The 24,187-nt window shown below is 34.9% G+C and overlaps 1 protein-coding gene across 1 annotated transcript in view; it reads left to right on the forward strand.

Moving 5' to 3' along the window:
• LOC114349349 (extended synaptotagmin-2) overlaps positions 1-19,002 on the forward strand; it is an 83,784-nt gene extending 64,782 nt beyond the window's left edge. The window contains exons 11-20 of the mRNA XM_028299693.2: positions 425-473; positions 538-627; positions 2,091-2,177; positions 2,234-2,545; positions 4,912-5,005; positions 6,157-6,340; positions 12,451-12,543; positions 12,596-12,692; positions 14,047-14,190; positions 18,369-19,002. Coding sequence (XP_028155494.1) covers positions 425-473; positions 538-627; positions 2,091-2,177; positions 2,234-2,545; positions 4,912-5,005; positions 6,157-6,340; positions 12,451-12,543; positions 12,596-12,692; positions 14,047-14,190; positions 18,369-18,440 — 1,222 coding nt within the window. The 3' untranslated portion in view covers positions 18,441-19,002. The remainder of the gene's footprint in view (positions 1-424; positions 474-537; positions 628-2,090; positions 2,178-2,233; positions 2,546-4,911; positions 5,006-6,156; positions 6,341-12,450; positions 12,544-12,595; positions 12,693-14,046; positions 14,191-18,368) is intronic.
• Positions 19,003-24,187: the final 5,185 nt, after the last annotated feature.

Genomic DNA, 24,187 nt, shown 5'->3' on the forward strand with positions numbered 1-24,187 from the left:
TTATCCGTTCACAATTGAGGCTATCTGAGCAACAGTAGCCTAAGCCCAAAAACGAAGTTAATCGGTTGCAACTCTAAAAACGGAAGTCCTATGTCAAATTTCTTACGTTTAATACCATATACGGATAATTCAAGTTTTTCACTTTTTTTTAATGGGTGAAAATAATATCAAATATTTCTTAGCTCTATTTTACTATTTTGTATGATTTCAGATTTGATATTTCTTATAGTTATTATTACAATTTATGAAAATTAATATAACTGCCCTTCTATATAAGTCTTTGGAGGCTGATATCCAACGAGACTTTTTTATTATCTACATCATAAAGAATAATATGCAAACTAAAAGCGTAGGTATCTGGTTTTATGTCCACTTAACAAATAATTATAATACAGAAAAATATTAATTTAATAAACAATTTTAGGGCTACTATTGAAGTTTCTAATATTGTAAAGAAAGGTCATGATGATATGGTGAGTCTTAGCTTTAACTTCGGTAAAACTAAATAGTAATTGTGTATCGTTATTTTGTTTATAGTGGGTTACTTTAGAACAAGCAAAACACGGAATGGTACATCTTAGGTTTACATGGCTCACTCTCAGCAAGGAATATTCAGATTTAGATGCCGTAAGTAAAACTTTGAAATTTAGTTTATTTTTAAAACGATGAGGAGTGAGGAGTCTTATATCCAAAAATATAAAACTTATACTGTTGGAACCAAGATTATGGTGACAACATGAATTACTGCCTTCTAAAATTTGCAAGGCAAATGAACCATACTAGCAGACAGATAAAAGATATGTACTAAATTAGACTAGGAAGAATCTAAGATTGCATTCCACAACCAGTCAATTTATCTAGGTAAAATTCCATCGAATCTTGATTCCTTGTACTCCCATAGCAGTAAAACTAAAAGAAAATGAAAGACAGTTACTACTTCATTCTTTTACAGAGAGGACCATCATCCTCTTGCGTCACTCTCTTCAATCCTGACCCCCCCCCCCCCGGAGGGAGTGTAGTGGTCGACGTGATGTTGTGTATTGTCCGTCTCCAAAGATCTGTGTCTCTGGTCATTTCTTTTAACTCATGCATAGATCTTTTGCATATTCCTGTAATTTCATCGATCCATCTTGTTGGGATCTTCCTCGTGATCTTCAGTCATCCACCTTTCCTTGTATAATGAGTCTTTCCATGTTTTCTGTATTTGCTCTCATACCATGTACCATGTACCATGTCCAAAGTATTTTAATTGTTGTAGATGGACTTTACAGGAGAGTCGTTTGCTAACTTTTAGCTCTCTTAAAATTGAATTATTTGTCCTATGGTCGTTCCAAGGAATTTGTAGCATTCGTCTCCAACATAACACTTCAGTGGCGTCTATCTACCTTCTTTCAGATTGTCTCAATGTCCAAGATTCACATCCGTAGGTCACTATTGGGAATATTAAGCAGTTGATCAACCATCTTTAACGCTCTTGAAATTTGACAGTCCTTCCATATTGTGGTCATTTTTGCCGTGGTAACTTTTGTTAGATCACATCTACGTTTTATTTCTTTCTGTAGTGACTCTGTGTTTGTGATTAAAGATCCCAGATGTAAGTATGAGCTCACAACCTCAAACCGGACAATTAATTGTGGTTATGTGTGGATGATTGTTATGTAATATCCTGGTAAACTTGCCAGGGTATAAAGATGAATAAATAGAATATGTTTGATTCAAGACCTTTTATTGTGATCATTTTCATGACACATTCACATGTTGACTGCCCCCTTAGAGGATGGAATTTTTTTTAATTTTCCATCCTCTAAGACTTCCCCCTATGATGACAGGTTATGTCACCACCAGGCTCATGTCATGTTGGTTGCCTAACAGTGGCACCACATATACATATATTAGTCTATCCACTATCATGATCTTTGTCTTGATATGTTTAATTGCAGACCAAATATTTGACTTTCGTCGTATAAGATCAATCAGCTCTGCTTGACTGTTTGCAAGAAAGGCTGTGTCATTTGCGAAACGTAGGTTTCGCTATCCTCTTACGTACGTACCCCAATTAATGTCAATTATTAATGTTTTATATGTTTTAGACTTTGACTGAAACACAGATGCTGAGAAACTCAAACTTACATACAGCTCTAGTTACTCTATTTTTGGATTCCTGTAAGAATCTACCTGTAAGTTATACAAGCACCTTGTTGTCACAATATTAACATTTTTTTTATGTCTTTAGCAAGCTCGAATGTCAACGAAGCCAGATCCATACGCCACTGTAAGAGTAGGAAACGATTCCCAGCAAACAAAGGTTTTAATGAGGACAGTCAACCCTGTATGGGAGCAAGGTTTCACCTTTTTGGTTACCAATCCAGAAAACGATACACTATTTCTAAGCATAATGGATCACAAAACATCCTCCGAAATAGGACAGCTTCACTTTAAGATCAAAACATTGGCTACTAAACCTAATATGGTAATGAGCAAAGAGCCATTTTCGTTGATAAGGTCTGGACCTGAGAGTAAAGTTATCTGGTCAATGCATCTTAGGGTAAGTTTTTTTTATTTTTATTTATTTTTTTTTTATTTTACTAAGCCAAGTAAGTTAATGTATGTACAGTGCCGGCAAAAAATCTTTACAGCGTATATTCTTCTTCTTCTAGTGCCGGCTCCACTAATGAAGGTTGCTATAACCATTGCAAAATCGTCTCTATCTTCTGCTTTTCTAAAAAGCGTTTGTGTGTTTAACCTGGTCCAGTCGCGAATGTTGTTCAGCCAGGATATTTGTCGTCTAGCAGGACCCTTTTTCCTTCGATATTACCCTTCATATTGGCAATATCATTTTAAAGTCTTCTACTTTAAAATGTATAATATATGTCTGAATTGCCGATATATTATATGAGTCAGATTAAATAAATTATTAGAAGAATTTTTTTACTTAGCAACAAAATTTTTGTTTATTTTAGTAGTATTTTGTATTTTGACAACGACACCCGATTTGGGCTTCGAAAAGTTAATAAAATCATTTTTTTTAATAAAATTGTGGCCTATTTCCCATCAAAACTAGTTAATTGCAAAAATGCCACAAGAAAATAGCTTCAGAACAACGTTACCCTTCATAATCAGCTGTAATAACTCATTAGTTCAGAGAAATAAGAAAAAGATATCCAGTTGGTGGCACAACCCCCTCCAGGCCGAAACCAAATTTTTTGAGTAGTATGGACATCTATAATAATAACCTATATGTTTCCTGCAGCCGATTTTGATGATATGACATAGTTATAAACAAATGAAGATCAAAAAACGGTAATTTTCGCTTTTTTCGTCTATTACCAAAAAGTTAAGCATTTTAAACAAATTTGAGAGTAAGAATCTCATAAACCGTATAAAAAACTTCAATATGGCGTTCGCTGAATATGTCTATCCTTATTGGTTGCTTAGAAAATTGCAAAATAAATCATAAATTTTGAGTTTTTATAAATATTCATAACTTATGTAAAAATTAACTTAGAACCGTCTTATTACACGGAATGCTGAGACTTCTGGTGCTTAAATCGTACCCTAAATTTCAAAGCAATTGGTTAAATAATTTAAAAGTTATTTAATTTGTTTATCCCAAATTCATTTTTTTTGCAACACTAAAGTCACAAAATGATGAAGTTACAGTAATACTTTGGATAGTTTATGAAAGAAGAAGATTTACACTATTAATTTAATTAAAAAAATGACAAAAAATAATTCTAAATATTGCAAAATATTTTGCAACATGTGAATTAAACAAACGGAGGGGGGGGCTAACTTCGTCCCTAATTGTCCTAGGACAATTTTTTTCTTTCTAAATGTGTGTAAAAATTCAGTATTTCTAAATATGAAAAAATAATTTTTCTACGGGTAACGGTTAAAAAGTTATTCTAATTGTTTATTTTATAAGTAAGCATAAAATCGACATGTTTTTGCAAAATAATTTTACACTGTTTAAAATTACTTTTTGTCATTTTTTTTTAAGTTAATAGTATGAACGTTCTTCTTTCATAAACTGTCCGAAGTATTACTGTGACCTCATAATTTTCTGACTTACAGTGTTGCAAAGTAAATGAATTTGAGATAAACAAATTAAATAACTTTAAGGGCCGGTTGTTCGAACGCTAATCAACAATGATCACTATCAAATATTTAATTACTGTCACAACTGTCAATGTCAACTTTGGTTGAGTTGCTGAAAATATAATTGATTATAATTATGAGATTAGTTAATCAATTAACATAACAATTATTAACATAATTGATTAACTAATTTCATAATTGTAATCAATAATTATGTTTTCAGCAACCCAATCAAATTTGACATTGACAGTTGTGACAGTAATTAAATATTTGATAATGATCATTTTTGAATAGCGTTCGAACAAGCGGCCCTTAAACTATTTGACCAATTGCTTTAAAATTTAAAATATAGTTTAAGCACAAGAAGTCTCAGCATTCCGTGTAATAAGAAGGTTCTAGCTTAATTTTTACATAAGTTATGAACATTTATAAAATCTCAAAATTTATGACTAATTTTACAATTTTCTAAGCAACAAATAAGGATAGACATCTTCAGCGAACGTCATATTGAAGTTTTTTAAATGATTTATGAGTTTATTACTCTCAAATTTGTTTAGAATGCTGCACTTTTTAGTAATAGACGAAAAAAGCAAAAATTTACCGTTTTTTGATCTTCATTTGTTTATAACTATGTATATCATCAAAATCGGCTGCAGGAAACATAAAGATTATTAATATAGATGTCCATACTACTCAAGAAATTTTGTTTCGGCCTGGAGGGGGATGTGTCACGAGAAAAATCTTATTTCTTTGGACTATTTTTACGTCTACAATTTTATGTGAATATGTTTTTTAGTCATTTAATTTTTGTAGATCCTGAAACAAGGCGAAGGTACAGATGACGCACAACTTGATAATACTGACAGGTTTAAAAGAAGTATATCTAACATTTCGAAATCTTCTATAGGTAACGTACATTTTGTGTTTTATATTAAATATTAGTTTTGTACAATAAGCTTTGTAATGATGCCCAAATCAATATTATATTTTGGTCTTACATGTTGGTCACTCATGTTATCCAGCAGATTTACATAGAATCAAAATACACCAGAGCAATTTTTGCGAGATTTATAACATAATCAGAGATCGAAACCACATTTTCTTAGGTTGCATAAAATATATGGGGCAATCTATTTAAACTTTTCAGAAAGCTTTTAAAATTATAAATCGAAAGGCCATAACTTCCTGTAACTTCTAAACGGCTCAAGGTAGAAATATGCGGTTTTCGCTGAAATGTTTTATTTTAGTAAAAGTTTTGTCTGAATGGATTGAGTTTTTTATATCACTTTCAATTACGAAAAAAAAATGGCGGATTTTTGAAAAAACTTTGTTGACTTTTTTTTAATGCAACACCCAGTATATTTTTTTTGTAAATTGAAAGAACCGAACGGTCATTTACCTAACCAGCGATATAAAGTTTTTTTAAATCGGTTGTCAAATGATTGAGTAATAAATTTTTAAAATGAGAGGTGCAACGTGGATATCACATAACTAAATAACATACTAAGCAAATTGATATTATGTTATGTGATTTCCACATTGCATCTCTCATTTTAAAAATTAATTGATCAGTCATTTCACAACCGATTTTAAAAACTTTATATCGCTGGATAGGCAAATGACCGTTCCTTCAATTTACAAAAAAATATACTGGGTGTTTCAATAAAAAAGTCAACAACGTTTTTTTAAATCCGCCATTTTTTATTTAAAAGCGATATAAAAAATCAATTCATTCAAAAAAACTGTTACTAAAATAAAACATTTCGGCGAAACAACATAAAAAAAAGGAACAACTGGGTAAGATCAAGAACAAAAATCGAGGACATAGCAACAAAAATGACAAAATTTAATGGAGCTTCGCAGGCCACACCGTCAGACAAAAAGACCATCGTTGGAACAGAGCCTATGTCCAACGATAGAAGGCTCAGAAGAAGAATAGAAGAATTATGTGGTAACAAAATTAGTATGAATGTTGAAATTTTCAATTTCATTAATGCTCAAAGTGTCGTTCTTCACAAAATATATAATATATTTTATTCCTTTTTACACTTTTTTTAGAAAGCTCAAATGCGGTTTTGCCGCAATCTAAAGAAAATCTGGATGAAGTTGAGCCAGTTTTAGATCAGGATCAAGAAGCACCAGTTGAAGAAATTTTAGAAGATTCTTCGTTATCTGCTCTTGGTGGTGCGCAACCACTAGATGGCAACGAGCTTCTATATCATCGAACACCAAGTGTAACATCGTAAGTATTTTCTGCTCCCCTTCTTTTTTCAATTTTTTTTATCAATTTCCAACTTTCTGCGCTTCTGAATACTCCTAGATATGTATTTATTCGTTGGCAGTTTCTTTCCCAAGACCCAAGACTTAATACGAACAAGACGCAAAATCACTTATTTCTACTACTCGATGGTTGGTGATGAGCAAAACAAGAACAAGACCAAGACCAGGCTAGTCTTGGTCTTGTTCTTGCAAGCTTGGTCTTGGTCTTGGTCTTGCAGCTAAAAGGCAGTATTGGTCTTGTTCTTGGTCTTGCACTAGCCGGTCTTGTTCTTGGTCTTGGTCTTGCTGCAAGAGTCTTGCTGGTCTTGCTTTTTTGGTAGTAATAATTTGAACCAAACAATTTCGAATAAAATACACAAAAATCAAATATTTTTTTACTTTATTTAATATAATTAACTTTTTTTATAAACTAACTAAAACATACTTTTTAGTAAATACATACATATTTACCATACTTATTTATAGACCTAATACTATAACATAATAACTAAACCTAATGGGGAGTTATAAACGCTTAATTCTGTAATTTGTTATCTTGCAGTTCTTTAATTTTATTTAAACTACATTGCTCTCGTAGCACGAGTTATTCGCACTTTTTATTTTCACATATTTTTGGATTGAATACCCATTATGACATTTAAAAAGTTGAAAATATTCGGATGTGGGTAGTAAAAACTAGAATTTAAAACACACTGAAATGATTTAAATAAACCGCATTTCAAGTGCGGCACATACTATTTGTAGTACTGGGCCTTTTTGGGGAAAACCTAGATTCTTCCAAATAGTTTTCAACTATGAAATCAGTAAAATTCTTTACGCGTTTGTCATCCGGGATTTTCACAAATAATTCAACTTCCAAGTTTCGTTGACTGTAAAAAATTAATCCAAAAAATAATTTTAAAAATTTCCCAGTATCGGAATTTTTGTCATTATATTCAGAAACTGAACCTAAGTTTTGGATTTTGCGATACCAAGCTTGATACATTACAATCGACAACCAGTTATTTTTTATTCAGGCCACAGTGCTTTCACAGCATTGTGAATCCCCTTTCAAAATCTATTATGATATTTTTTGGTATTAATTTTAAATTTAACGACCTACATTTTTCCTCGATTATGCGAAAAGAATTGAAATAGGTGTCAATTTTTTTATTAGACAAAAAAGCGAAAACTACTGGTACATAAAAACCGTTTTTAAAATGGCTTTTTTTTAATGGATTTCCCTATCTATAATTACATTTTTTTGTCTTAAAAAGTAATTTCAATTGTCCTTGAACTGTCGTCGTTTGAAAACTTACCTTCTGGACACTTTGAAGGTTGAGAAAATGCAAACCGTTTGACTTAATCAAAACGACTTTATATAACCAAAATATATATTTTAAAAATTCGATATTGTTTATTACAATGTCAGTATATATTATTTTTTTTATTATCTCCCTTTATTGACAATCAGATATAAAACAAACATCTATAAGTCAATTTGTTGGTCTTACATTAAATCAAATTATTGTAAATGTGGTGACGTGGAGAGGTAAACATTCAGCGATGTTTCCTCAGTTACCTCTTAGGTCGGAGGGCCAGCTTCTTCTGAGTCTTCTATTGTGGACAGGTTGCAGTAGTGGATGAAGTAGTGGATTAGGATGGTCTTCTAGTTTGTTGTGGTGTTTTCTGTTGTTTTCTCGGATGACTTCGGTTACATATGGAATTTTTAGATCTTTGTGTAGAGTTTGGTTTGATACATACCATGGTGCATTAACTATTGCTCGAAGTATCTTGGATTGCGCTCTCTGGATAATCACAGTATTGGATTTGCTAGCACAGCCCCACAGTTCAATGCCATAAGTCCAGATTGGCTTTATCACTGCTTTATATATTAGCAATTTGTTTTCTATTGAAAGGTGGGATTTTCTTCCAATGAGCCAGTAAAGTTCTTTGGTTTTTAGGTCAAGTTGCATTCTTTTCTTTGTTATATGGTGTTTCCAGTTGAGTTTATTGTCAAAGTGTAGCCCTAGATATTTGACTTGATTACTTTGTGTTATTTTTATTTGATTGATGGTTACTGGTGGGCAGGTTCCAGTCCGGAGAGTGAATGTTATATGGGATGATTTTGTTTCGTTTACCTTAAACTTCCACTTCTTCAGCCATATTTCAAGTGAGTTTAGATGCTCTTGGAGATTTTGTGTTGCTGCAATAGGATCGTCATGCTTGGCAAAAATAGCAGTGTCGTCTGCAAATGTCCCGATGGTTGTTTTATCATTTGTAGGCAAGTCATATGTATATAGTATGTACAATAATGGCCCTAGTATGCTCCCTTGTGGTACGCCAGAGTGAATAGGCTTGTATTCCGAGACTTCTTCATTAACTTTTACTTTAAACTGCCGTTCGTGTAGGTAGGCTTTCAGTAGGTTGTAGTAACTTGCTGGGAGAATTATTTTTATTTTGCATAACAAGCCTGGATGCCAGACTTTGTCAAAAGCCTGACTGATGTCTATAAAGGCTGCTGTGCAGTACTGCTGATTTTCAAGTGACTGGTTGATGGCGTTGACTATGCGATGGCATTGGTGTATCGTTGAATGGCTTTGTCGAAATCCGAACTGATGATCTGGGATCCAATTTTGTGGATTTATTTCTGCATTTATTCTGTTTAGGATAAGTCTTTCAAGCAACTTGGAGATTGTTGGTAATAAGCTGATAGGCCTATATGATGAGACATCTAGAGGGTTTTTGCCAGGCTTTGGTATCATAATTATTTGTCCAATTTGGAGTGCTTTGGGCCAGTAGTCACATCTAAGTATTGCATTGAATATGTGCAGTAGTTTAACTATGCCCTTTTTGGGTATTTCTTTTAACATTTTTGCGGTTATCAGATCTTCGCTGGTGCCTTCTTTGGGTTTAGGGTGGCAATTACGTCTCTAATTTCTTTTGGAGTAAATAGTTTTATTCGGTCCTGTATCTGTAGTGGTTCTTCTAATATTTGGTTCGCTTCTGGTACTTGGTCGTCATTTAGTGGAGTAAAAACTTCTGCTAAATACTCGGCAAATAGGTCAGCCTTTTCTTTATCACTTTTTGTCCATGGTCCTGGTGGTGTTGAATTTTTACGTATAGGAGGTAATGCTGTTATTGGCTTTCTCTTACTTTTTATGGGCTTCCATATAGAGTTGTCTTGTCTTGATAGATTGGTGATGTAATTCGTAAATGACTCATTTTTGACTTCTTGCAGCTTTGATTTTAATTTGTTGCTGATGCGATTGTATCTTGTTCTGCTGTCTGGTGTGTGTGTTCGTTGCCATGCAGATCTAGCCTTTCTTTTTTCAGCTACCAGTTTTTTTATTTCTAAAGGTATATTACGTATGTTTCTGTTGGGACTACTTTGTGGGGTAGCTGATTTAGCTGCATACTGTAGTATGTTTATAAATTTGTTATAGTCCTCTTCTATTTCTTCCGGTTTTTTCAGCCTCGTTGTTATTTCGATAGTATCGTGAATTATTTGTCGGTAAGTGTCCCAGTTTGTTTTATTGTTGTGCAGGTGGAGTTTTGGTTTTTTAGTGATAACTGTTGTACTTACCGTTGCTATTATTGGGCTATGGTCAGTAGTTAGGTCATAGCTTGGTGTTATATCTGTATAAGTTATACCAATACCGTTTGTTATGAAGAAGTCCAATAAATCTGGTTTTTTGTTGGGATCGGTCGGCCAGTATGTTGGTGTTCCCGTTGAGATAAATGAGTAATTCTTATTTTGTATAACATGTGCAAGTTCTCTGCCTTTTGTTGTTATAAGTCGTGACCCCCACAAGGTATGCTTGCTGTTGTAATCTCCCCCAGCAATGAATTTTGGTCCTAAAGTTTGGAAAAATTCTTCATAGTGTTCTCGTTTTAGATTATGGCGAGGAGGGCAGTACACAGCTGTTACGTTGACATTATATGGAAGTGCTTCAACGCTTACTGTCGTTGCTTGGATGTGTTCTTCTTTGTACTTCAGTAGTTCATGATGTTTAATATTTTCTTTGATGAGTATTGCTGTACCTCCGTGGGCTGTGCCGTCAGGATGCTCAGTATGATATAGTTTATATTTAGGTATGTTAAAATAAGTTCTGTTCGTAAAGTGCGTTTCACTAAATAAAAATATGTCAATTTTATTTATGTCTAGAAATATTTTCACTTCTTCTGTATGGCTTGGAAGGCCGTTGGCATTCCATTGGGCTATTCGAAGAAGCTTAGCCATTATTTCATTTTGTTCATAAGCATGGTAAGCATGTTGAGGACCATGCTATTTTGTTGGATTAGTTGGTTGAATAGATTCTTGAATTCTTCCAAAAACTTGTTTAACACAGTGGTTGTATCTTCTGTTTGGTTGTGTTTAGTTACTTCAGCGTAGCTCAAGCCCTGGGGCAGTGGATTGGATAGTTGTTGTGTGTTTCTTGTGTATATATCATTTGTGTAGATTGCTGATGGGTTTTGATGCTCTCCATTGTTTTTGTTGCTTCCTTTGGTAAGTTTCTTATAGTGATCACATCGCTTATAATTGGCTGGGTGGCCTCCATTGCATAACGCACATATGGCTGGTGTCTCCTTTGACTTTTTGCACGTGGTGGTATTGTGTGAGCCTCCGCATTTTACACAGACGAATGGTTTATTACAATATGATTTGGAATGTCCATATTGTTGGCATCTCATGCACTGTATTATACTGTTTTTTTGAGTTCGTGGAGGTTCTATGTGTACTACTCTGTTCTGTAGGCCTGTTATATTATAAACATCTTTATTGTTTTGCGCGGGTTCTAAATCTACAAAGAAGAGATTAAGCGGTTCTTTGGTTCTTTGTTGTTTTACATTAACTATGTTTCTCACTTTGTGCCCTAACTGAGATAGCTCAATTTTTTATGTCATCAGTATTGGTTGAGTGATGTAAGTATCTGATCACGATTCTGTAGGCTCGTTCTTCTTTTAGTTGGTACGTGTGATGGTATATATTTTTTTCCTTGAACTCCTTAACCAATTTTCGGTATATTTCTGGTGTTTCACAATTTATTTTGACAACGTTGTTTATTAAACTTTTTGTCTGGTATTCTTCTTTTTTCGCTATTTCCTCTAATTGCTTTGTCATCTCGTTGAAATCCTGTACCCCGTGTACAAATATTGGTGGAGGTTTTGGTATTTTGTTGGTTTCTGCGTTTCCAGTATTTTCTTCTGTTTCTTTCGACAGCGGTTGGAATCGGTTACCTGTTTCAATTTCGCTTGGATTTGGTTTGTTGTTATGTATTTTCTTCCTTTTATTGCTTCCCATGACTTGCCAAGCGTTTTTACTGTTTGTCTGATTTTCTTCTTCATCTTCGCTGGTTGATGTCATATAGTGAGTTTCTCTGTCTTCGATATTTGCACTATTTTTACTTGATGTCGGCATTTGCTGCTGAACTGGTTGAGAGAGATAGTTTGTATTTGCTGTCTGTATAGGAGTTGTATGATACTGTTGTTGCATAGTTGGCATATTCATGTTAATTGTATTTTCTGGTTGGTTCATCATTGTTGGCTGCCACTGTAGTTGGTTATTGGTTGTTTGTGTTATTTGTAGATTTATTGGATCACTCTGTATGTTTTGTTGTTGATAAACTGGTTGTCCATTTCTGAACCCAATAAGATTCCCCGAAGGGAACATATTGTTTTGTTTTCTCACTTATTGCTAATGGGTTTTTTTTATTGTTGTTGATAAGATAATTAGAATTCTTAATCACCGGTTTTTTCGGAGCGCTTTAACGATGTTTACACTTCGATGGCCCAGCGACGACTGAGTATATATTATTGAACTAAAAAAATAAAGTTAAATAATAAAAAACCAATTTCGCAAAAAAGTGCAAGAGTCTTGCAGGTTGGTCTTGGTCTTGCGTAGTCTTGCAAGGTTCGGTCTTGGTCTTGGTCTTGAATACCTGGTCTTGGTCTTGGTCTTGCAATCCAAAAGGCGGTCTTGGTCTTGGTCTTGCTGCAAGACCAAGACCAGTCTCGCTCATCACTATCGATGGTAGCCTAGTCACCATGAGAAATGACATGACATCAATTTATTTATGTTTATTGTTTTAGTTCCGCTGGTGATGCTGGTCTTGGCCGAATTCAACTTACACTTCGCTACAGTGTCCAAAGACAACGACTTATTGTTGTGGTCCATAAAATCATGTAAGTTATTTATTAAATGTGTCGTTTAAAAGTCATGTGTGGGTATTTTTAGGAATATTCCTCTTAAAGATCCATCGAGTATACCCGATCCATATGTCAAATTGTATTTGTTGCCAGAGAGAGCTCGTGACACAAAGAGAAAAACTCAGGTAAGTATTTATTTTTGTATTTTATCTATCTATACAGGGTGTCCCCGAAAATAGTGCGTTCCTTTAAGGTATGGATATAATACACAATTTAGAACAAAAAAGTCCTATAACATTTTTTTCTAAAGTTAACCGTTTAGAAGAAAAAAATTACATTGTTCTCCATATAAGTGGCAACGTAGCCTAGAAGAACTTGCTGTGACTGTGGAAATTTAACCTAATAACCCCTTGTTTATTTACTTTGAGGTGTGATTTTTGGGGTTGTTGACATCGTAGGTACCTACCTGCAAAATAATGGATATGGATTTGGTTGATATTTACATTAGTTTACCTACCAGATGCAACTGACCTACAAACCTGCTTTTTTAATCTTTAGATTTTTGAGTTGCGCGTTGTTGCCAGACTTCAATTTGCATATCAAAATGTATTTTCGCTTTTTGGTCAAACGGATCAATTTAGAAAAAAATGGTATAAGACTTTTTTGCTCTATATTGTGCCTTCTACCTATACCTTTAAGGAACGCACTATTTTCAGGGACCTGTATATCTATTTTAACTTAGTATTGGAAACAATAAACAGAAATATCCGAGTTAAAACGACCGGATCCATCTTCAACAATGCGCATCATCGATCTACTGTTGGCTGGCGATCTACTGTTCTATCAAAAACAAGAAAAGTATTAAAAAACGTTGTGAAAAGATTAGAAATGGAGGCAAAATATTTTGATCTAGAAATAAACCAGGAAAAGTCAAAGTACATCCACGAGGAAAAGTTTCCTGTAGTTGGCTGTATACCATATATTAAAAAAAATACGATAAAATCCTTGTATAAAAGGTATATTTGTTAAAATCCCTATACAGGGCTACATCGCAGAACAGAACTAGTTTCATAATATAACCAAATCTAATAGACTCACTACTCTTTCTAGGTCCCGTTCATGTCACTTTTTCATTATTAATCTCATAAACTTCTTACATTTCACGATTTCACCCTCTCCCCTATGGTTAACTACATCATATGACGGTTTGTTTTGTCGAACCCGTAGAGTTCAGAGTAGCCTGCGGGGTCCTTGGGAATTAGTCGCCTGAGTCTGAGCTTGTCTTATACATCCCTTCTAGATTATGAGACTTCTTTACACTTCTGTCACCCCCACTGTGATATAAGTGAAATATCCATAGATGTCACTACTGGTTTTAAATTCACTTGTATCCTTTGTCCACAACATTAAAATGGGTATTGACTATTTACTGTACCTACTCATCTCCAACTTGACCAAAATTGCACTACTTATACCCCTTGGCTATTAGACGCCTCATATCTGATTGACAATATTTTTTACAAAAATTTCTATTTTCAGGTAATCAAAGACAACGTAAATCCTATCTTTGATGAAAGTTTCGAATATGTGATTAACCAAGGAGAAGTAGGGTCAAAACAGCTAGAAGTTACAGCCTGCACACAAAAACAATTGATTTACTCTAGCAGCAACGTTTTAGGACAGGTAAAAATGGTTTTTATGTACTTTTATGAAATTTTGGTCATGTTCAATTGGCCCTGGTTTAGCTGATCGATGTCGGTATTTATTGACAGTAATGGCTTCTTTTGATATTTTTGGTATTGAGCTTTAAGGGCAGCTAACCGTCGTGTTATGTGTGGTGCTTTGTTGCTTAAAACCGGAAGTCATTGGTGCTCTTAGCCCGACCGCACATCAAAGAAACATGAAACGTAAATTACGTTTCATGGAAATAAACCACTGCTAAACAAATATACGTCTGGCCATTTATGAAACTCTCCGAAAATAAAAATGTGTCATGAGCATGAATCACACTCGTTTCATTGGTAGGCGGACTTTGAGATTTGTTTAGCAGTGTTTTAGTTTCATGAAACATGTTTTTCGTTTCATGTTTCATGTTTTTCGTTTCATGTTTCTTTGGTGTGCGGCTTGGCTTAGGGCCCCCATAATATATTTCATGTTTTGCTTTAATTGTCCATCTAGGACGTTAGTGTGGTGATTGTTTAGGAAGACTGGAGATCAATATTTGGCTGTTGAATAGACTAATGCCAGAGCGCTTGTCCTGATTGTGTCTGCATTGGCTCCCCAAGAAGTGTTTGCAAGCGTGTGAATGATGTCTTTCTACATCCCAAAGCCACATCATCCGCATAAATATGTGGTAGGCCAATAGGTACCGTCTAGTACAATTTAAGTAGAAGGCTTTCTTTCCGCACCGTGTCGTAAGCGCAAGTCAGATCAATGAAATATACTGTCGTTTTGATTTTCTTTTGGAATAAATGTTTATTCCAAAATATAAAATCCTATTATTCCTATTTATAATAAATGTTTTTGTAACAGAGAAAGAAACACAGCAAACACTTAAAAGAGCGATTGATCTGTAACTCTCTGGTAGTAAGGGGTCTTTACCTGGTTTGCGATGGTTTTGCCTTGTTTGAATGATTTAGAGAAATTTTGCATCGTTATCTGGTTGAAGAAATCTAGGAACCACTTTTGAGTTTTTGAGCTAGTGTGTTTTACGAACTTGGGAAATAGTTTCACGTTCAAAAATAGTTTCAGTTTCAGACTAGTAGGAAAAGATGAAATACCAGCTGAGCTATTGAAGTTAATCAACGAGGAAAACTTAGACCTTCTTCTTGGACTATTTAATAATGTTTACAATACAGGGGCGATCCCTAAAACATGGCTTGGATCCGTCTTCATACCACTGCCTAAAAAGAAGAACGCCTTATAAGTCTATTAAATAACATTCTGAAGCTTTTCTTGCGAATCATACAGAACAGAATATATAAAAGAAGTGACGAGGTCACCGGTCAAGAACAATTTGGCTTCAGAAAAGGTATGGGCACACGAGAAGCAATATTCTGTCTTCAAACTCTAGCACAAAGATGCAAAGATCAACAAGAAAACCTTTTTGTCTGTTTTATAGATTTTGAGAAAGCGTTCGATAGGGTGAAGCACACGACCTTAATAGAAAGATTGAACGACATCGGAGTCGACAAAAGAGATTCTAAAATTATAGAGGCTATTTATTGGAATCAGACAGCAATCATAAAGACCAATGGTAACACGTCGAGGCCAATTGAAACACAACGAGGTGTTAGACAGGGTTGTGTGTTATCACTGATACTGTTTAACGTCTACTTTGAGGTAATTTTGCGAACGCTTTATCGCACTCTTTAGAAGGAATCCGGATAAACGGTCAAAGAGTAAATAACATCCGCTATTCAGATCACACGGTATTAATGACTGATTCGTACCATAGTCTGCAGATACTGTTGGATAGGGTTACTGAGAGTTGTGAAAAAATGGGGATGAAGATCGATACTGCGAAAACCAAAGTTATGATAATATCAAGGAACAAAAATTTACCTCTTCCAATATACGTGAAACACCAACAGCTTGAATACGTAAGTAAATACAAATATCTTGGTTGCTAGTTCAACAATCAACTTGATTATAAACAAGAAGTAAGGGCGAGCATAGAGATAGCCCGACAGGGGTTTATCAAAATGAAAAGCTTATTTTGTAACAGTAGCATTAGTATCAGTCTTAGATGTCGTTTTCTGCATTGCTATGTGTGGTCAATACTTTTGTATGGAACGGAGGCCTGGACACTGAACACAACACTGATGAACAAGTTAGAAGCCTTTGAATTCTGACTTTATAGAAGAATCTTGAAAATACCTTGGACAACCCACACCACCAACGAAGATGTTCTGAGGAGAATAGGTACAGATAGGGAACTGCTAAAAATGATTAAAGTCAGAAAAGTTAGCTACCTGGGACACATAATGAGAAAAAAAGTACCGCCTCACGCAACTGATCATCCAGGGTAAGATTGAAGGAAAACGGGGTCCCGGTAGGCGCCAGATTTCTTGGCTTAGAAATATCAGAGACTGGACCGGCCTTGATTCAACATCTTTGTTTAGAGCCGCATTGGACAGAGACAGATTTGCCAGTGTAATCGCTAACCTCCACTAAAGGAGAAAGCACCACAAGAAGAAGAAGAAGAAGGAAAATAGTTTGTCAACTCCTGCAGCTTTGCGACACCTAATTAAGTCTGACAAATTCAAACGTTCCTCGGTCTCTGTGTCCCCAATGATTGACGGGGTTTGCTGATGTGAAGTTTTGATCGTTTTGAGCTAATAACATACTTCCCCTTTATGAACTTTTTCCATAACTGGTTTGGAGAGCCAGGCAATCCGTTTCGCTATGTCTTCTGGGTTTGGTGATGAAGAGTTAGTTGTCGGAATGTTAGGGCCTATTTCTAGTTTTCTGAGTGGGTTCCAGGAAATGCGACTCCAATGCATGAAGAGAAGGTTTTTAAGAGTTTTTCTCCATCTTGTGGTTCTTGTATAATTCAGAGACTCTAGAAATTCTTCACCTACGTCTGGTTCTCTGGTTGGGTCGTATTAATCATGCAGGTCTTTGCATTCCTCGGTCCCGCATGGAATACAGAATATGTTTGGAAATTTTTTTATAGTTTTCTACCGTAGACTCAATATGTCTGATATCGTTCTCCAATTAAACTTGATCTTATCTCATAGGTCTTATCTCTTGCATTACAAAAGTTCTATCTACATAGGTAGAGGTAGAGGTTTTGAGTTTATAATAGAAATAGTACTGCCCATAGTGGTTATTACTGAGTTATGCTGCGATTTTGGGAAATTATCAAGAACTTCTCTGGTGGCATGTTATGGCAATCGTCTTCGGTGGATATAAATATTAGATATGTAGCCAGTATGAAGAGTTCTGGAGGTGAGTGAGAGGGTATCATCATCCAGCCTCAAAAGTCCACTGCTGAACATAGGCCTCCTCCCCTCGTTTCCAACCCCATCTATCCTGCGCCGCCCTCATCCAGTTTTTATTTACCTTTCTTAAGTCGTCAGTCCATCTTGTAGGCGGTCGACCGACGCTTCTCTTGTCTTCTCTTGGCCTCCATTCCAATAACCTCTTCGTCCATTACCCATCTGTAATTCTGGCTACGTGTCCTGCCCATCTCCACTTCAACCTGGCTATCCTCTCGATGACGTCAGTCACCTTTGTTCTTCTCCTGATTTCTTCGTTTCTGATTTTGTCTCGCAGAGTTATTCCTAACATTGACCGCTCCATTCTTCTCTGCGTGACTCTTAGTTTGGTAGCCGAGGCTTTAGTTAAGGTAAGTGTTTCTGATCCGTACGTCAAGACTGGGAGGACTCCCAGTAAGAGGGTATGGTATTACAATTTTGTCTGTCTATCTTACAATAGGTAGCAATCCAATATTGTGGATGATTAAGTGAGGCTGCTAATCTATATCTTTGAATTTGACCTGGGTTGTTCAGTTGGGAATTATCAGCAGTATGTGTTTCATGGGCTGTAGCTATTCAATATTGTTTTCTGCAATAGGCTTGCTGATGTTTTCGCGCTTGCTTCGGCTAATGCTTTCAGCCGTTGATTGATAAATATACTCTTTAAAGCTTATTTGACATGCTCGGATTATTGGTTAGATTGTCAGATAGCTCTGAGAAGAGCCGTTTTTTATTTGTAATATCTGGAAGACTGTCTGGCGATTCGAAGTTGCTGCTCATTTAGCTTACATAGGGGGTATATCTAGGAGACGAGACAGCTTTACACCCCATTAACATCATTGTACAATAAACCTCTATATTTATTATTTTTTATTTCAGATTATCATAGATCTTGGAAAGTTAAATCTGACTCAACCCTTCACTTCTTGGTTCGATCTACAGCATGGATAACATGGAGATTAATCTTGTGATAACTTTTAAGCCTTTTTATTTTTAATTTAAGTGTCTATCTCATCAACTATTTTTATTTTTATATTTCCTATTAAATTTCTGTTTAAAAAAGATATAAATAATACGTTTTATATTTGACTGTTTTTAGTAGTCACTAGAAATATCTAGAGCAAAAATTTTATCGATCAACTTAATTCTTATTTTATTAACTTAAATTATATATTTATTTTACTTAACTGTGCTCCAAACGTTGGCATTGTCAGACAATACTCAAAAGGAGTTCAAACTGCTAATTACACAAATTTAATCAAATGTTGTTCTAATTCTGTGTCTGACCTCCTTTAACTACTATTTCTAAAGAAAATGCCTGTATTTTATACCGCTTTACTATTTGTAGCATAACTTAATTAAAAAAATGAATGTACTTATTGCATTTTAAAAAAATGTTTATATATTACAAGCTTTTCTGAAGTCTATTTTCATAAATTGTATTGTTAAAACCTTTTTATGTGAATATAACCTTGAAGTTGTTTAATAATTCAATAAAAAATTTAAAATTAAATTTTTGATATTAATTTTCATAATTATTAGATGAAGTCATCATTGTACATACAAATAGATGGAGAAAAAACATAGGTACTCGTTCAAAAGAGCCAAAGAGATTTATTACCTGGGAGGCAAAATAGATGAAAATGGTCATGAGGGAGGGGTGATCAAGGCAACAATAGCTAAAGGAAATAAAAAGTATGGAGCATTATGCACATTAATGAAATCCAAATACGTATCAAGAAAAACAAAAATCAGAATTTATAAGACTGTTATCAGGCCTACAGTAACATACGCATGCGAAACATGGGTGCTGAAAAAGTCAGAAACAGACCTTTCAGAAAGATGGGAGAGAAAAATGCAAAGAGCAATATATGCAGGTCAGTGGAAAAGAAGAACCAATAAAGAATTGGAAGAACTATATAAAGAGCCGGCGATCAAAGCACAGCGAATACGATATTTGGGGCACATCGACAGAATCGGAATTAAAAGAATGCCAAAAATGGTAGGTGTTTTCACGAAAACCAATACAAAAAAGAAGGAAAGGCAGGCCAAGGAAAAGATGGAAGTATAGTATATACGAAGACCTGAAGAAAAGTAACGTTGAGAGATGGAAAGAACTAGCATTGGACAGGAGATGGAGGGAGGTGGTGAAGGAGTGTATAAATAGACTGAAGTGTAATTAAATAAAATTTATAAGACCAAAAAAAATGTAATCAGAAATGTAAACTTTTTAGCCCTAAGCCTACAAGGCCTGTTGAGCTTAAGAAATAAACAAAATTAGATAGTCATTTCAAATTACTCGTACAAGATATATATAGGTATACAGAAAAGGTATTTTTCGTCGGCAAAACAAAGTAATATATTAAAAAGTTGAAAAATTCTTTAAAGTAAATCTTTAACATGACGTACACAAAAAAAGCCGTAATAAAGGATGATAAACAGCTTTCAGATGAATCGAAATAAGTAGAGGTATTAGACAACGATGCATATTATTTACTTATCCTATTTAATATCCAAAATATAAAGACCGATACAGACGAAATATTAGAAACTTGGCGAGACTATTGTAGCGATACTACCCATAGAGAAGCTACCTAAAGAGAAATAGATCGCGCCATCCATTCTATCTTAATGGCCTTCTATGTGGCCCTCTGATTGGTGTATCTTATTTTGTATTCCACTACACAAAAAAGGAGCCACTACTACATGAAAGAATATCGCGCATTGACATTAATAATAGGTACATGCCGGTAAGATCTTATTGCATATCATCACAAACAGAGTAAAAATTTGTAGACGGAAATGGCTATCTGATTGGTGGTTCCATGACATCTCGTAACGCGATAGTTCGTAACCGGACAATTGGTAACGGACAATTCGTAACAGCGACAGTTCATAACGGCGAAAGTTGGTAACTATATATACAAGTTCGTTCGTAATGGACAATTCGTAACGTCTAAATTGAATTATGCTGTTTATTTTTGTTACCGTGAAACTACTCTGTTATTACAGTTATAAATGAAATTATGTTTATCAATTTAACGAATCAGTATCAGGATAAACATTTTAAAGCATTTCATATTTTGTGTTTCAGAATATAATAAAAGTATTTAAACACGCAAATAAAAATTATCTTAATAAAACACTTTACTTAGAAAAATGTTTACTTAGGCCGATGCCACATTATGCGTTTTGACCGGATGCGTTTCCGCCGCATCCGGTGAAAACGCATAGTGTGACAGATCGGTCCGGTTGCGTTGGAAACGGATGCGTTTTGAGTCATCGGTACGCGCTTACAAACTGCACCCGACTAAACGCATAGTGTGACAGGTCGGTCCGGTTGCGTTGGAAACGGATGCGTTTTCAACGCATCCGGTCAAAACGCATAATGTGGCATCGGCCTTAGAAAGTTAGGAATGTCTTAATACGGTTGTCGGCTTAAATATTTCACGAATTATTTCATTATTCCTTTGTCTAAGTAGGTATATGCAAATTTAAGGAACAATAAGAGGGATAAACTTTTAAAAATATTATTAACAGTTTGTATATGTACTTAAATATTTAAAGTTTGTATGTGCTTAAAGACTTTTAATATATTCTGAAACACGAAATATAAAATGTGTTAAACATGTTTATCCAGGTACCTACTATTTAGTTAAATTGATAAACATAATTTCAATTGTAACTGTAATAACAGTTAGTTTCGACGTTAACAAAAATAAACAGAAAAAATTAATATTTTAAATTTTTATTATAAAATAATTTTTTAATAAATTGGCAAAAAAATAATTACTAAATAGTAAATAAAAAAACAATTACTAAATAGTTAATAATTACTAAATAGTTAGTAATTTTGCCAATTTTGTTAAAATTAGCAAAAAGCAAAATAATTACCTACTAAAATCACTAGCCAGTTGTGTCTGAGTTTAGCAAACCGACCATATCTAATTTTAGCCTGAAACCATTCAACATTTGAAACCATTGTAATTTCCACTCATATTTGATGCGTTGTCGAAGGACTGTCCCCTGCAGTTTTTTTAAATCGATATCATCTTCTTACCATTACAGAATTAAATAATGATATCATCTTCTGCTTTATGACCGTGGTTTGGCAAAAATATGAGAAACCTGTCAACAGAAGTGAAACCTTCCATGTAACGAAATATCACAGCTAAATTATTTGACAAAAGTTATTCTGTGAATAATGTGCTGATTTTTTTAAGTTTGGTGCTTTGTGGGGCCCCGGGCAGCTGCCCAGCCTTCCCCCCCTTAAATCCGGCACTGGGACGCAGTGGAATTGGTAGAAGACAGGCATTTTAGTTGCAGAATATCAGAGGGTGGACAAGAATAAAGAACGCAGAGCAACTATTTAGAATAGCTCGAGACAGAGACAATTTTGCCATGTTAATCGCCAACGTCAAGGGGACTTGATAGGGCACGTTAAGAAGAAGAAGACAGCTTCAACTATCTTGCATCTAGTATAACTAATGATGGCAACTAACGCAGTAGAAGTTCTGCGAGTCATTCTTCTTCTCTAAGTGCCACCCCCGCGACTAAGGTTTTGCAATCATCATGGCTTCTCCTACCCTCTATTTTTCCTTGAATTATGAGTCTCAATATATTATATCTTTCGCCTCTCATCACGTATCCGAGATATTGCAATTTCCTTTGAACGTCGTCAAGGTTGACATTTGCAGCTTCTAAAGGAATTGCTCTAAATTTAATGTTGTCTTATGCAAAACTTGTCAAGCCAACCATTGGAAGCATTAAAATTGAGATTCTTCTCCTCGAAAGCTCTTTCTTTTATTATCGGTTCTGGAATGTTCTTAATTCTCACTTTACAAAACCAATCGTAGACTATAGTATTGATGGAAACACCTTCAGTTTTAATCCTCTTTTTTTTTGTTGAACATTTTCACTTTCACTATAAGTATAGCATTACTATTTATTTATAGGTCTAGCTAGTGTTGGAAAATTCTCGAGAATGAAAAATCAGAGAATATTCTCGAGAACAGTACCGGTGCTAGGGTATAAGGTGCCCGTCTACAAAAACTAGCATAGGCGCCGTTCGGTTTTTTTCAAATAGTATTTTGTATAACACCAGCAGAAAAAAGCTTATTTTGGCGCCCCCCAAACAGGGTCGCCCGCCTGCAGTGGATTCCTTGCAGGCCCGTTATCGCCGGCCCGGCTCGAGAATATTCTCGATATGGAAAATTTTCTGAGAATGAACATGACGCACTTAGGGATATTGTTGAAGATGAAATAGGGTATTAAAAATCATGAAATTATATACAAAATTATGAGACTAAACAAAAGTGTTCTTTAATATAAACAAAATACAAAAACAACAGAGAACACAAAATTTATTTGATAAAAAAATGAAAGTTTCTTCTTAACAACAAATAATGCAAGTAATGGATGTGCATGGTGATTTAATCAGAAAAACATGAGGCCTCAGGTTCAGAATCTATTTCTATCATTAGCTCATCCTGGTCATCTATATTCTGCATTTCAATGTACTGATGAGAAGTTGCGGAATTTTATTTTTCAAGAGTCGTCAGCTCAATCATGGATTGGTCTACGTCTAAAGGGGCATTTAGACGGGCTAGGTTTTCAAGCAATATGTTGCCGAAAATATATATTTGGTAGGTTTCTGGCAACATTACAGCCATATAATGAAAATATCGCCGTTTGGCTGAGCCATGATGCCGAAATCTTACTGGTATTTGAACACTATTACAGTGCCTGATGCGTTGCCGATAAAGTCGAACTGCTGTGGAAAATTGTGCATGTTGCTCTGTATTTCCTCTATATTTTCTGTACTCTGTTGAAATTTAATTTGGTTTTGTCAAAACATACAAAGGAAAAATGAATATGTGGTCTAATGAAATCACAATAAGGTTTATTAATGCAGTACATTTACGTCCAGAGTTGTGGAACTTGGCATACTTCTGGAACTATGAGACAAATGGAAGAGTAGTGCACCCTGAATAAATACATTAATCTAAAACTGTTAGTTTATATAAATAACCAAATTGCTAATCTTGAAAAAAACTCTTGTAAAATTGTTAATCGAGAGAGTAAAAAAGTACACTTACCTAGGAACACGTTCTAATTTTATGAAAATGAAAAAGGTCCTATGTAGCAAAGTAGCAAAGATTTAACATTAGCTCCTTAAGTACGCCTAACAAAATTACAGTACGTACTTATAAAGTGTATTATACTATGGAGTGGAATCATGGACGTTAAATGTAGAGACAATGAGACGACTTAACGCCTTTGAAATGTGGACCTATGACCTATAGAAGAATTATGAGGGTTTCCTGGGTAGATAGAGTTACGAACAACGAAGTACTAAGAAGAATAGGTAAACAGAAGGAAGTTGAACTTACAATTAAAAAAAGAAAGCTACAGTATCTCGGACATGTGATACGGGGCGAGAAGTATGGCATCCTGCGATTCATAATGCAAGGAAAGATAGATGGCGGAAGAAGCATCGGAAGAAGACAAAGTTCATGGCTGAAGAACCTGCCAGAATGGTTTGGATGCAGCTCAAAACAACTATTTAGAGCTACTGCCTCAAAAATTAAATTAGCTATGATGATTGCCTCCGTATGAATAGCTACGATAACCTCCGTAGCGGAAATGGCACCTGAAGAAGAAGAATCTTGTTGAGATTGGTATTGCGTTTCTCATGT

The sequence above is a fragment of the Diabrotica virgifera genome, chromosome 4, assembly GCF_917563875.1.
Source record: "Diabrotica virgifera virgifera chromosome 4, PGI_DIABVI_V3a".
Taxonomy (NCBI): Eukaryota; Metazoa; Arthropoda; class Insecta; order Coleoptera; family Chrysomelidae; genus Diabrotica; species Diabrotica virgifera.